Source organism: Lipotes vexillifer, unplaced genomic scaffold, assembly GCF_000442215.2.
Source record: "Lipotes vexillifer unplaced genomic scaffold, Lipotes_vexillifer_v1.1 scaffold408, whole genome shotgun sequence".
NCBI lineage: Eukaryota > Metazoa > Chordata > Mammalia > Artiodactyla > Lipotidae > Lipotes > Lipotes vexillifer.
Window position 1 is genome coordinate 817,617 of NW_006787469.1, and position 14,279 is coordinate 831,895.

A 14,279-nucleotide genomic window follows, 5' to 3' on the forward strand; every position below is an offset into this window, starting at 1 on the left:
TTGCTGTTTCCTCTGCCTGGCACTCTCTTGTCCTAGGTATTATATGGCTCATTCCTCATTTCATTTGCTGAAATGTCACATAAATCTGCAAGACCTTCCCTAACTGTTCTGTATAAAAGAAAATGCGACATCCACCAATGTGCTACTCTTTTACTCAGCCTTATCTTCTTTCACAGATTGCCACCTAATGCTATTTTATATGTTATTATTGTCTCTCTCATTCCATATTAGAATATAAATTTCTTCAGAGCAGTGACTTTGTTTTGTACATAGGTTTATTTGCAGTGCCTAGAACAGTTCCTGACTCATAATGGATACTTATTAAATATTTGCTTAATTAATTAATAGTAGTAATGGCTTCCATTACTGAGTACTAATCTGTATTAAGCATTTATGAAATAATAACAACTCTATGTTGCAGAAGAAGAACCTGAAAATTTAAGTAGTTTTTCCAAGGTCACATCCAGTAAATCATGTCTGATTCTAGAGCCTGTTTCTCAAACTTTGATGTATATTCAGAACCTATAAAAATGTAGGGTGTGTGTGTGTATCTGTGTGTGTGTATACCCAATCATTTTTATTTATATTTTCCAAAGAAACAGTGGAAAAATAAATCAAGAATGATTAAAATGGTTACCTATAGGGCTTCCCTGGTGGCGCAGTGGTTGAGAGTCCGCCTGCTGATGCAGGGGACATGGGCTCGTGCCCCGGTCCGGGAAGATCCCACATGCCACAGAGCGGCTAGGCCCGTGAGCCATGGCCGCTGAGCCTGTGCGTCCGGAGCCTGTGCTCTGCAACGGGAGAGGCCACAACAGTGAGAGGCCCGCGTACTGCAAAAAAAAAAAAAAAAGTTACCTATAGCAGAAGAAAGAGAACAGGGGGAAGTGGACAAGGAGGGACTTCTCATAGTTTTAGCTTTGGAACTAGGTAAATGTCTCATGTAATTAAAAAATACAGATTTTGGGCCACCACCACAGACTCATTGCATCAGAATCTCTGGGAGCAGGGCTTAGGAATGTGCATTTTTATTAAGTCCAAGTGATTCTGATGTAGCTAAATAGGGTCTGATGCTTTGAGAAACACTGTTCTTTGCCGTATGACCCAAAGAAGATAAGTGCCCACTACCCTGTTCGTCTGTGTACTCCCTGCTGTGTTCAGCAGTGGTTGTTTATCACATGAGTTTGGACTGGGTTGCAATGTTGGATGGAGCTTCACTAGGGTAATTGTGAGCTAGAGGGCTCTACCTTCCTTCCCAGGAGGAATCATGTCTAACCTGTGGCTCAGGATTAGGCCATCAGGAATTTTCTAGGGCTGACTCTTGTTTGTTTTTGCATATGTTACCCATTTGTGTAGTGTGTTCCACTTTCTGATGTGCAATGTTGAGTATCAGAAGGGACTGTCTATCCCGTGCTCTGCCTGCTCTGCAGGCTTTTCATTTTCTGTGTTTTGTCTGCACGGCTGTGTTATATGATGACATAGAGTGTGCACAGGCCAGCCTGGGTCAGGTCCTCTGGCCATCTGAGCCCCCACTGATGTCTGTAACCAAATCAAGCCTCTTCAGAGCTCTATGCCATCATTACCTCTGAGTGATACACTGTTTTTCTTTTCTTTTTAATAAATTTAATTAACTTATTTATTTTTGGCTGCATTGGATCTTCACTGATCTCTCTAGTTGCAGCTCTCTCTAGTTGCAGCGAGCGGGGGCTACTCTTCATTGCGGTGCGTGGGCTTCTCATTGCAGTGGAGCACGGGCTCTAGGTGTGTGGGCTTCAGTAGTTGTGGCGCACGGGCTTAGTTGCTCCGTGGCATGTGGGATCTTCCTGGACCACGGATCGAACCCGTGTCCCCTGCATTGGCAGGTGGATTCTTAATCACCACGCCACCAGGGAAGTCCCCACTGTTTTTCCTTATGAGTTTGAGGATTAGGAATGAGTATGTGTGTGGTGCTTTTACTAGTTAAAAGAAAGCTGTTAACAATACTTTGCATGTATGAGAAATGCATTTTCCTCAGCATCTCCAAAGGAATGCTTGAGGAAGATCAAATAAAATTTCAATTTAATTTTTTTTTAATTTCAATGAATTTGTCTGATTCAATTTCATGACCAATAGAGTAGACATTTGATAGAAACATCTATTGGTAAATAAACATTTCAATAAAAATGGAAAGCAGACTCTTAAAAGTCATACTTAGGAGTTTGGCTTCATATTTTGGTAGTACAGCTTCATGTGGATTTTTTTAAGCCCCAGTGTGACAGCATTGGAGCTATGCTCTATGGTAACAGATAGCAAACATGGAAGTACACATAGAGTGAGACCAGCTGAGGGGACCCTGGAGAGACTCTGTTGGGGAGGGCTGTTGCCAGGTACCTTGTAGAGGTAAAATTGATAGGCCTTGCAGACCAGGGTGGGAGATGAAGCTGTTGAAAGAGGTAAAGAAAAATAGGAACTGGCAGGGGCTTGGGGGTCACAGTGGAGAGGATGGGGAAGATGGTGAACATTATGATGGCCTTTTTGCTATAGATTTTTCTATATGTTATAAGTGAATTAAAAAAGATTCTACTTCATTTTATTTGTATTTGAAACATTAGTGGGTGTCCTAAAAATCAACTTTAATATTTTCAATTGCTCAATACAGTGATATCTATAAGTAAAGTTCTAAACATAGTATCGTTTGCAAAGCAAGCATTGTGAACTGAATTCTTTTCTTTTTTTCACCATGTTCTGCTCCGACATAAATCACCAGTGTTCCATTGGAGCTAGTGTTATTTCTGATTCCCACTTATGTCATTGAGAGCACACTGTGTCTTAACTTTCTGTGCTCCGCCTTTACTTTAAAACCCAAAAGAGGACAGAGTCACTATCTTTTTCTGGAAGACTAAGGACATCACCCTGGAGAAATGTTCCTGATGTGGTTCCTGACCTGTTTTTATAAACATAACCATTGTCTTTCAGACAGCCTCTGGCTGACACCTGTTCTTTTGAGATGGGATGCCTTAGTAAGTGCATTGTAGCATGGAGTTACGGATCAGACAGACTGGAGTTGGAATCCTGCCCCTGCTACACATATCTTACTACATGTGTGACTTTGGACAAGTTACCTAGGCCTCAACTTTCTCATCTATAAAATGGGGATTTGAGAAAAGGACATAAGTCAAAGGATAGTTGTTATAACCTATGATAAGTTCTTAGCATTTCCTGGAACACAATGCATGCTCTATAAAGTTTATCTATTTATGTCATTATCTAATATTTTATTTTGCAAAAGATCAAGAGCTCATGAAAGGAATAAGTGACTGTTACAACCTCAAAAACCTGAGGAAGTACATGCTTAATTTTCCTTAGTAATTTAATATAAATCTGTCAGGGTAATTATTTAAGTCCTTTCAGAACCTTTTGCCTTTTAGCCTAGACTGATGTCTGCCAAAATGCTGTCCCTGAACAAACAGCATCAGCATCACCTGGGGACTTGTTAGAAATGCAGATCCCCAGGCCCGCTTCCAGACCTACTGAATCAGAAACTTGAGGGCAGGTCCTAGCAATTGGTTTTTTTTTTTCTTTTTTTTTTTTTTTGTGGTACGTGGGCCTCTCACTGTTGTGGCCTCTCCCGTTGCAGAGCACAGGCTCCGGACGCGCAGGCTCAGCGGCCATGGCTCACGGGCCCAGCTGCTCCGCAGCATGTGGGATCTTCCCGGACCGGGGCACGAACCCGTGTCCCCTGCATTGGCAGGCGGACTCTCAACCACTGCGCCACCAGGGAAGCCCCGTAATCTGTTTTAATAAATCCCCAAACAATTCTGATACACACCAAAGTTTAAGAACCACTGGCCTAGACCATCTTTTTTTAAATTTTAAATAATAGCTTTATTGAGATGTAATCCATATACCATACATTTCACCCATTTAAAGTGTACAATTCAGTGGTTTTTAGTACATTCACAGAGTTGTGCAAGTATTGCCGCAATTTTAGAACATTTTCATCACCCTAAAAAGAAACCCCGTTTCTTTTTCCCCAGTCCCACCAGCCCCATTTTCCTAAGCCTACGAGCCCCAGGCAACCACTAATCTTTCTGTCTCTAGATTTGCCTATCCAGGACATTTCATGTAATAGAATCATGCAATATGTAGCCTTTTTTGTCTGGCTTCTTTTATTTAGCATAATGTTGTCAGATCCATCCTATTGTAGCATATATCAGCACTTCATTCCTTTTAATGGCTAATAGTCCATTGTATGGATATGTCACATTTTGTTTATCCATTCATCAGTTGATGGATACTTGGGTTGTTTCCACCTTTTGGCTATTGTGAATAATACTCCTATGAACATTTATGTACAAGTTTTTATGTGGACATATGTTTTCATTTCTGTTGTGTGTATGCCCATGGGTGGAATTGCTGGGTCATATGGTAACTCTATGTTTAGTCTTTTATGGAACTATCAGACTGTTTTTCAAAGGGCTGCACCATTTTATTTTCCTGCCAACAATGTATGAGGGTTCCAGTTTCTTCACATCTTTGGCAACACTTATTATTATCTGTTAGACCATCTTTTGAGATAATGAATTCTGTAAGTTTAATATGCTATGGCACTTCTTATTTTTCCTAAAGTAAAATCATCAAACCTTCAAAGGATGCCTTTTAGCTGTTATTTCTGAGATTAGATACCTAGTTTTATGTTTATACTACCCATTTTATAAACTTCCATCAAATTTTTGGTCAGTTTCATTTTGAAGCAATGAAGCCAGGGACATTTTTCATTCTCTAATATGTCTCACCTAGTTCAATAAATATTTCTTCAATTGATTCTCAAACATTTCTTTCTCCTTTTTTTTGGCTGCACGGCACAGCATGTGGGATCTCAGTTCCCCAACCAGGGATGAACCTGTGCCCCCTGCAGTGGAAGTGCAGTCTTAACCACTGGACCGCCAGGGAAGTCCCTCAAGCATTTCTTGAATATAAACATTCCTTAGTTTTGCAAAACACCTAGTATCAAAAGCAACTCATTTTCTCAACCCTTTGATTTCTGATTATAAGCTCCAGCTAAAGAAATAGGGTCTTACTAAAGCTGATGGTCCTTTTCTTTTCCAGAGGAATGGCTGCTTGTTGGAACGAAACAAGGTCATCTTCTTCTCTATAGGATTCGGAAGGATGTTGGTAAGTGGCAGCTTTTCAGAACAAAGTACGAGGTGGCTTACTGCTCATGTAAAAAAAAAAAAAAGATATGTATACACTGTAAAATCAGTGATTCCTGGACCATTAAAAGAGTGCTTGCTTCAGCAGCGCATATACTAAAACTGGACCGTTAAAAGAGTGACTGCGGGTTGGCGGTAGTGCAGTGGAAAAGTGGGGAGAAACTTGTGAGAATCTCCAGGGTTTTCTCTTTTTTTCAGACTGTATTTCCCTACCCCCCATCTGGGAGGTGGGGCTAGATGTTTTTTCCCTTCTCACTTCTTGGAGACTCATACCAGAAATAAGAAATATTACTAATGGGAGTAAAATTCTCATGTAAATGGTATGGTAGTAGGAAAAAAAAATTAAGAACCATTGATGTTAAAGATCTTGTTAAACATCTGCGGGGTGGACTAGGACAGAGGGGACCTGGGCTTGAGTCAGCTTTTACTTCTCTCCAGTCACGTGACTATGAGTAGGTCCTTTCCAATGTCAGTTTCCTCTTCCATAAAGCATCTCACAAAATTGTTGGGGTCAGATGCAAGGACTTTGAAAACTAAAACTTTAATCAAATATTTCTTTGTCAGTAAATATGTAGAATAACTAAAAGTATTTGACGTTTTTTCTGTTAGAGTGCCCTCTAATGGGGAAAAAAGTACCTTGCTCCCTTTTCCTAATTTTATTTGTGTTCTCTGGAAAATTGATGTGTTTGGATATTATACCCTGGAGCTACAGAGTATAGAAGTCAGCTGTTAATGCCAGAGTAGGTTGAACCATATGAAATTGTCATTATTTGGCTATATTAGAAAAAACAAAATTTCATAGCTTTCAACCTAATATATAACTTATCATAGTGAATAGCTTAATGTAAGTGTGGAAATAGAGCCTTCTCTTTGGAACCTGTAGCAAGGGTAACATATTGGGAAAAAAAGAGTATCTTACTAATGTAAAGGAGGAAAAAATTCTTTTTAACTCTACCCATCTTAGGTTGATTGTATGGGGACCTGTAAATCAGAGAAGCAACAAAACAAAGGAAAAGGACTTTGAGTTTCTACAGTGGCAAATTATGGGAAGGCAAATATATGGGAGAACTAATTAGAGATGTTTGTTATGTAGATTCCTCTGGTGCAGTCTGTGGGCTGATATGGGTCACAAGTTGTCTCTAAATTGATTAAATATTGTCCTTGATAGAGAGAGGGGAGGCACCTTTGTAAATTTGTGTCTTGCTCTTTGGCAGATGGTGGAGAGCAGAAAGCTTTTCTTATATCTGCTTCTTCTCAGTTACCTTCAACTCAAAATAATCCTTGTGCCAGAGTAGCATATTTTGGGGTGGCATATTCTGCTACCCTTCACTGGTACAATAGGGAGGGAGGAAGGTACCTGGTCAGGTTCTGTGGTGGGATAAGAAGAGAAACCAGAAAATCAAAACAGGGTTTACAGTAAGACCCCTACATACGATCGAGTTCCATTCTGACAGCCCGTTCGTAAGTCCAGCAAAGTTAGCCTCAGTGTCCAACAAAGTTAGCCTACGTAGCCAGCTAACACAATCGGAGGTCAAGCTGCAATTTCACTCACGCCTGATGTTGATGGAACACATTCGCATCTTCGAAAGTTCACAACTTGGAAGGTTCGTATGTAGGGGACTTACTGTATTTCATTTCCAAGTTTTTCAACTTTCCTTTAAATCAGGATTCAGCCAACTTGTTCCCAAAAAAGGACTAAATGTTACCTGAAAACTGGGTTTGCCTCTTAGTAGGTGTTGAGCCAAAAGACACAACCAAGGCAGAGAGTGGGAGAAGGAAGGATTTATTACTTGCAGCAAGTAAGGAAAGCACTAGGGATCTTTCCCAAAGCAATGTCTCCCCAAACAGCAAAGTTGGGGAAGTTTTTAAGCTAAGGGTCCATGCATATTCATGAAGGGCCTTGGGTAGTTGAGAGTCCAGGCGTTAGCTGAGTGAAGTGACTGAGGGTCTGAAAAGGTCAACATCATCATCCCTTAGGTTCCAGTTGATCTGGTGGTTGAGCACCTTAGAGGGGGTTAAATTCTGCAAAATCTCAAGAAAGCAAGGCTAATCTTTACCACTAAAACAGAACTGGGAGTCTTTTCACCTGATTTTTTATCTTTGCTATTGTTACTTTTCTTGCCTGATAAAGGTTTGTTCTTTTGTTCCCTTAAGATAGTTATTACTGATATCTGTCCAAGGACAAGCATTGTGGCCAGGCTTAGCTCACAAAATGGCTTGGGCCAAAAATGGTTTCTCTTATGTCAAGAAAACTATGACTGGTTCTCTTTCTCCGCGCACCCTCTACCTTATTGGCTTACACAAATAGTAAATGTTTTAGGCTTTGCAGGTCGTAACATCTCTATCGTGGCTACTGTACTCTGCTACTGTAGCAAAAGAGCAGCTGTAGACAGCATGTAAATGAATGGGTGTGGCTGTGTACCAGTAAAGGGTAATTTACAAAAACAGGTGGAGGACTGGATTTGACCCCAGGCAGTACTTTGCTGGCCCTTGCTTTAAATTTTAGTTCTCAGAGCCAGAATATTTGTATTCTGTGACATTGACCCAGTCTGTAATTTAAAAATTAAGCCTGCCTTTGGTTTTATTCGGCTTTCAACAACTGTGTTTTGACTGTCTACTGCGGGGCTCAGATGACGTGCAAAGCAGGGAGATAAAGAGAGCCTAATATTCTTATCCCAAGAGATAATCAGTTCTTTGTGCCATCAAATACTAAATACTCTGATAAAGTAACTTGTTTAATATATCATTTCTGTATAAGTGGTAAGGAATTGAAAACTAAACTATAAGAATAAACTTTTCAACATAGTATAGACTCAAACTGGTAATATTAATGTTAATGTGACTTGGAACCCTGGTGCCAACTGTTTCTTGCCCTGTGACCAATTCACCATGTAACCTTTGACAAGTTAGTTATTCTTCCTCAGTTTCCCCACAGGTAACTTGAATAGCAATATTAACCTACCTTAGATAATTAGGAAATCAAACTGATTAGGTACTTCACTTCTCCCTATACCCCTAGAGAACAGTTCAGTTCTGGACCAGCTGTAGTCTGTTTATGGGCCAGAAGTAGACCTGGGCCTCCATGAATCAGCCATAGAACTAACTGGGTTTCTAAATTTGAGATATTCCGAACTGAAACCACTAGATGGCATTTTGGGAGGCTCCGAGGAGCTCCAGTTCTTTATGTCTCAGCGCAGAAAGAATTCATTGAGAGGCAAAGCGATAGATAAGAAGTGATTTATTAGAATAGGATACTTGTGAGGCTTATAAGCGGGCCATGCCCCGAGAACTTAGTGGGCTACAGTTTTATAATCAAGGGAAAAGTGGGGAGGGGGAAAAGACCACCTTCTTCCTCATTCTTGAGTAGGTGTCATGCTTCTGTCATCTGATGCTTCTGTCATCAGTTCCTCCTCCACATCAGGCAAAGGAATTTTCTTATCCCTACATGATCAAGCCAGGACTGTCATGGCGCAATGGAAATGAGCAAAAAGGTAGTAACATATGCTAAAAATGGCACATCATCTCAGGTTTCAGTATAATGTCACCTTTTCCTTATATTTTTGTTTTTAGTGCGTGCAGAGGAGCATGTTCTAGGAATCGATAACTTACTGAGCTCACTGGGCAGGATGTGTGTCTCATGCCACCATTGTTTTATTGTTTTGGAGCATGTCTTGTGCTTCTGTTGCATGGTTTTGTTGCTAAGCAAGCCTGCTTGGTTTTGTGGTTAAATAAACCAGCTTTCTTGAGTGGTCATTAACTTACAGGGGTCTCCCATACTTTTTTCTTTACTTACAGTCCCCTAGTGGGATTGACTAATTTCCTACTTTGTCCCTTTACTCTGTCCCTATCAAAACCTCAGTAAGGCTACGACCAGACTATCTTTCTGAGGGAAGGGAGAGAGCGGGTAGTGAGATGTCATGGAAAGACTGGGGTTAAGGGGACCTGAACTCTGATCTGATCTGAGCCATCCCCTTCCTGTGAGTTCACAAACGTCTCTAGGCTTCGATCTACTCAGAGACTTCAGTCTACTCTTAAACAGAGGAGTTAGATTACTTCTTCTTATCTAAGGTCATAACTTTGTGTTTACTTCAGTGATGCCTCACCCTAGAGCAGTGGTTCTCAAAGTTTGGTCTTGTGGAGGAAAAATGTCACCTGCCACATCAGTAAACAAAGGATGTGGCCCTCAAGCCATCAGGCAGCCACTGCAGCCTCAGATATGCACCCTGAGGGTATTCAGGAGGGAGAAAAACAGGATGCTGGCCCTAGATAGTTAAGATGCATATCAAAGGAATGATTTCAGTGAGCCCAGACTCTTGCATCCTCCCATACATAGAAACCTGAGGAGTCTGATTTTCTTACATAGCAGTAATCTTTTGATGTCTGACTACCTGTTTTTTTTGTCTGAACTCCTATATATCCTGGCTCCTCCTTGGCTTAAGTCCTTAGCAAGTCTACAGAATAAAACATAATTCTCAACTTTTAGGTTGTGCATTTTTTTCCAGTCAAAAGTTTCTAGACCCCAGGAGGTTCCCCAAAATCCTTTCAGAGGAGCCACAACGTCGAAACTTGAGTTCACAGTAACACTAAAACATTATTGTTTTTTCACTGACATTTGCACTGACGGTACCCAAGTAAGGCAGCTAAAACTGCTGCCCCTCATAACAAGTTCAAGACAGTGGTCGGCAGTCTTGTTGGCACCACACTGTCCAAGCAGTTGTATTTTTGCCCAGCATGTGCTCACAGTGCTTTTTTTTTTTCCTTTAAGCCAGTTTCACTTAAGAATGTTCTTTGTGGGGCAGTAAAAAGTATTAATTTTATTCTATCTTGACCTTTGAAAACACCTCTTTTCAATAATCTGTGATATAATGGGAAGTACACCTGAAGCACTTCAGCTGTGTGCAAGGTACAAAGCCCAGTGGCTGTCTCAGGGGAAAAGTACTTATGTGATGGTTGGAGCAACGAGCTGAACTGACCACTTATTTCATGGAGCAACATTTTTGCTTGAGAGAATGACTAACAGATAGACTGCGGTTTTTCAGACCATTTGGGTGTTTGGTAGATGTTTTCTCACAAAGGAACAAAGAGAGTCTGTCACTTCAAAGAAAACAACTGGCAGTATTTGTTACTAATGATGAAGATAGAGCTTTCAAGAGAAAATTAGAATTGTGGAAAAATTGTATCCATCCCCATGAGCTTGACAGCTTCTCCATACTTATGATTTTCCTGATGAGATGAGGAGTGATAATGAGCATGATTTTTTTTCAGCCCTATAACAAAATGTGTCAACATTTGGAAAATCTGCATAACTATGTGAACCAGTATTTTCCAGTGCATGAAATTTCTAAACCAAGCATGAATAAAAGAGCCATTTGAAGTGTAAGATAGACCAATGGACTTTTACAGAAAAGTTCATTAATAGGTTTCAGATTCCAGATTGCAAGAAACTCCATTTGTCAAATTTTTGTATAGCGTCAAAGAAGATCCACAATTATCTGAAAAAAAGCTGTTAAAATATTCCTCTCTTTTCCAACTAAATGTCCACATGAGGACAGATGTTTGTCATATACCGCAACCAAACAACGTGTCAAAACAGATTAAATGCAGAAGCAGATGTGAGAGTCAGCTGTCTTCTATTAAGCCAGACATTAAAGAGATTTACAAAAGTGTAAAACAATGCTTTTCTTTTAAATTTGGAAAAATAGTTATTATTCATAAAAATGTGTTATTTACACTGATATGTAATGAGCTTATTACTGTTATGTTTAAGTCAGTTAATACTTGTTTTGGAGCTTCCCTGATGGTGCAGTGGTTAAGAATCCACCTGCCAATGCAGGGGACACGGGTTCGAGCCCTAGTCTGGGAAGATCCCATATGCCACAGAGCAACTAAGCCCGTGCGCCACAATTACTGAGCCTGTGCTCTAGAGCCCACGAGCCACAACTACTGAGCCCATGTGCCACAACTACTGAAGCCTGAGAGCCTAGAGCCCATGCTCCACAAGAGAAGTCACCGCAGTGAGAAGCCTTCTCACCTCAACGAAGAGTAGCCCCCGCTCGCCGCAACTAGAGAAAAGCCCTCAAGCAGCAAAGAGGACCCATAGCAGCCAAAAATAAATAAATAAATAAGTTTATTAAAAAAAATTTTTTTAAATACACATTTTTTAAATTCCTGTTTTAATTTGTAATGGTAAGCATTGATAGCTATAATCCATGTAAAAGTTCTGGTCCTCAGTAAGTTTTAAGATGAAGGGGTCCTGAGGCCAAAAAGTGTGAGAAACTCTGCCCTAGATAATTCTGCTCATAAAGAGAATTGTTAGAGGTAATAAAGTCCTTTTCAAATACAGAACTCTTTATCAAGCAGTAACGGCTGATTTTTTTTTTTTTCTTGTGCAATGTAATGGCATAATACAGGGCAGGTTTCTGAATCTCCCAGAACTTCAAGGCCCTGTCTTCATCTCCTCTTCTATGGGACATGTGGAGGAAGTAAGACCAGCTTTGGTGGTGTGGGCCCTGGTGGCTGCCTCAAAGAATCTCCATCGATTTGAGCGGTCGGCTGTGAACATAGTCTCTCCCCAAGCCGGGAGGCAGGTGCAGGCTCAGCACACAGGCTTTACGTAAAGTCAGCCCTGAGTTTGCCTCTGGGCTTTCTCTCACTGGCTGCTACCTAACTGCTTGACCTGTCAGGTTCCTCAGATATGAAATTGGAATAATAATACCTACTTCTGGAGGTGGTTGTGAAGTTACAGAGAATACATAGAAATTTTAAAATCCAGAGCCTGGCACTTAGCTATTACTTAGTTAATGATAGCGGCTGTTATTATTGTGAAAATTATTCTCTTTTTGACTCTGGTGACTTTTGACCCTAAATGTTTTGGTCATCCCAGCAAGGCTGGCTTCATGTGTTTTTTATGGTCTATAACTTTCTTCCCTTTTTTAGCAAGTGTCAGCAGAGGTAGCATCACCTGAGAGTGGCAGTAAGTGTAGATGCATTAAATTGCTTTAGCTCTGGGGATGGTGTTGTTCGCTCTGTCCTGTCATATGGGACACAGGGTAACCGCTGGGATTTAGTCTGTCTCAGTCTAAGGATGCTTTGGGCTGGGATTCATTGCTGGGGCTCCTATATTTGACTGTTACTTTTTACACTCTTTTGGTGACATACTTTGCCAAGGTACTATTATGTAGGATAAAATCCTCATAAGTACCTTGCAGCTTCAGTAAAATGTGGTGTGGTCCTTTCTGCTAATGCCAAGTGAAGGTGCGTGAAACCCTCTGTTCTAAAATTGGAGTTGAAAGCAACTTACTGTACTCAATAAAGACAACTGGCTATTTTACATTTCCAACTTCTAGTCTTTAAGGAATTTTTTATACTTCATGTAGGAGAGCAGTATGGAGCAGCATTTTTTGTCATAGTTATTTTTATATGTATCCCTGTGTTTGGAAACGTGAATGTTTGTTTCTTTCCCATAGGTTGCAACAGGTTTGAAGTGACATTAGAGAAATCCAATAAGAACTTCTCCAAAAAGATTCAGCAGGTAGGCCGTAATGGTGGTCGCTACAAGAATATTTGACTTCTATGAGACCCCGTCAAAGCTAGGACTTTGGTAAAATTATTTATTCATCTTTGAATCCTCTGCTCTTTGTCTTCCCATTTATGCAGGGATCTCTGTCCATCCATCAAGTACCTGAGATCCTCTTTCACGAGCAGAAATTGTGATTGCACATAAGTCAGATCCTTGTCATTGATATGGGCTTTTTAGTCCCTTTTTTAGTATTGCAGTTAAAATGAACATTTGTTAAACCTTGTCAGAAGTGTTTGAGTCTAATGATTTACTATTTTCCAGATCCATGTGGTTTCCCAGTTTAAGATTCTGGTCAGCTTGTTAGGTAAGAAAAGGGGTTGCATTTGTATTTCATGTGTCAAGAAACAAAAGCTATGACCTGATTAAACCTTTCATGGTTAATTTGATAGTTGTTACTTAACAATGAAACGGACACATTCCTAACCAGATGCAGCAGGGTACACAGGTAGTAAAGGCACCAGCATCCCCCATATCTTGAGCTCTGTTCTCCAAGAAGTATCACTTCATTCATTCATTCATTCAATATTTATTGAGTCCTACTCTAGGCATTGGGGATACCAAGTTGAATGAGACATGGTTTCTATCTTTGAAACTTAGGTTCTGGTTTTGAAGACCAAAATGACAGAAAGTACTCATGTTACAGTGTGATAAGTTACAATGAAAATTTATAAAAAGTGTCGTTGGGATCTTAGTAATGGGAGAGACAGCATTGTCTAGTGGATGACTAGAGTTTCAACAGGAAGAGAGGGGTAGGCAGAGTGTTATAGGCAGAGGGAACAACTTAAGCAAAGGCCCTGAAATCTGGCCAGACTTAGGGTATATGGTGGAGACTGGTAAGAGACAGGTGAGCGATCAGGGCCAGACTATTCCAGGCCTTGTTTGAAAAGCCATAGTTTCATGGAAGGCAGCCAGTGAGGCCTTTTCATGACAAGCAGAAGAACTAGAAACTTGCCTCATGCTCTGTACTGTTCAGCCCAGGGCCCAAATGGTAGAATCATTTTAAACTTAGTTTCTAGTCAAGAGAGGACCATTTAATTTAAATTAACTAAAACTAGCTAAGAGGCCCAAGTGAAATTATTGTGCTGGCTTTGCTAGAAAAGAAATCCTTGCCATGGCTTTGTACAAAATCCACAGGGGGTTTCCTTTCTCTTACTGGAGCCTCCTAATATGAGTTTGAAAGGAATTTCTTGTACAAATATTGCATCACAAGTTTCCAGACTTGAGAAAGACAGAGTGTAAGAGTGTTCTTTGGAAGTGAAAGAGCTCTTTAATTCAAGCCAGCCCAAATTTAAAGGAACAAAATATACAAGTTTAGAAGACTAAGTGACTTCCTAAATGTTTTCGTACTGGTCATGGACCAGAATAAGTCATTGTTAGTGAAGCTGAAGGTACATCTTCGACCAGTATTTGCCATTTGGTTCTTCTGGTTGTTACACAGTTATTTTGTGTGTGTGTGTGTGTGTGTGTGTGTGTGTCTGTGTGTCTGTGTGTGTGTGTGTGTGTGTGTCTTG

General features: G+C 40.5%; 1 protein-coding gene across 1 annotated transcript in view; it reads left to right on the top strand.

The window, feature by feature from the left end:
• The window catches only part of VPS39 (VPS39 subunit of HOPS complex), a 45,198-nt gene that overhangs the window by 2,265 nt on the left and 28,654 nt on the right, over nt 1-14,279 (top strand). The window contains exons 2-4 of the mRNA XM_007460143.1: nt 5,086-5,151; nt 12,656-12,720; nt 13,030-13,072. Of these exons, the coding sequence (XP_007460205.1) occupies nt 5,086-5,151; nt 12,656-12,720; nt 13,030-13,072 (174 nt within the window). The remainder of the gene's footprint in view (nt 1-5,085; nt 5,152-12,655; nt 12,721-13,029; nt 13,073-14,279) is intronic.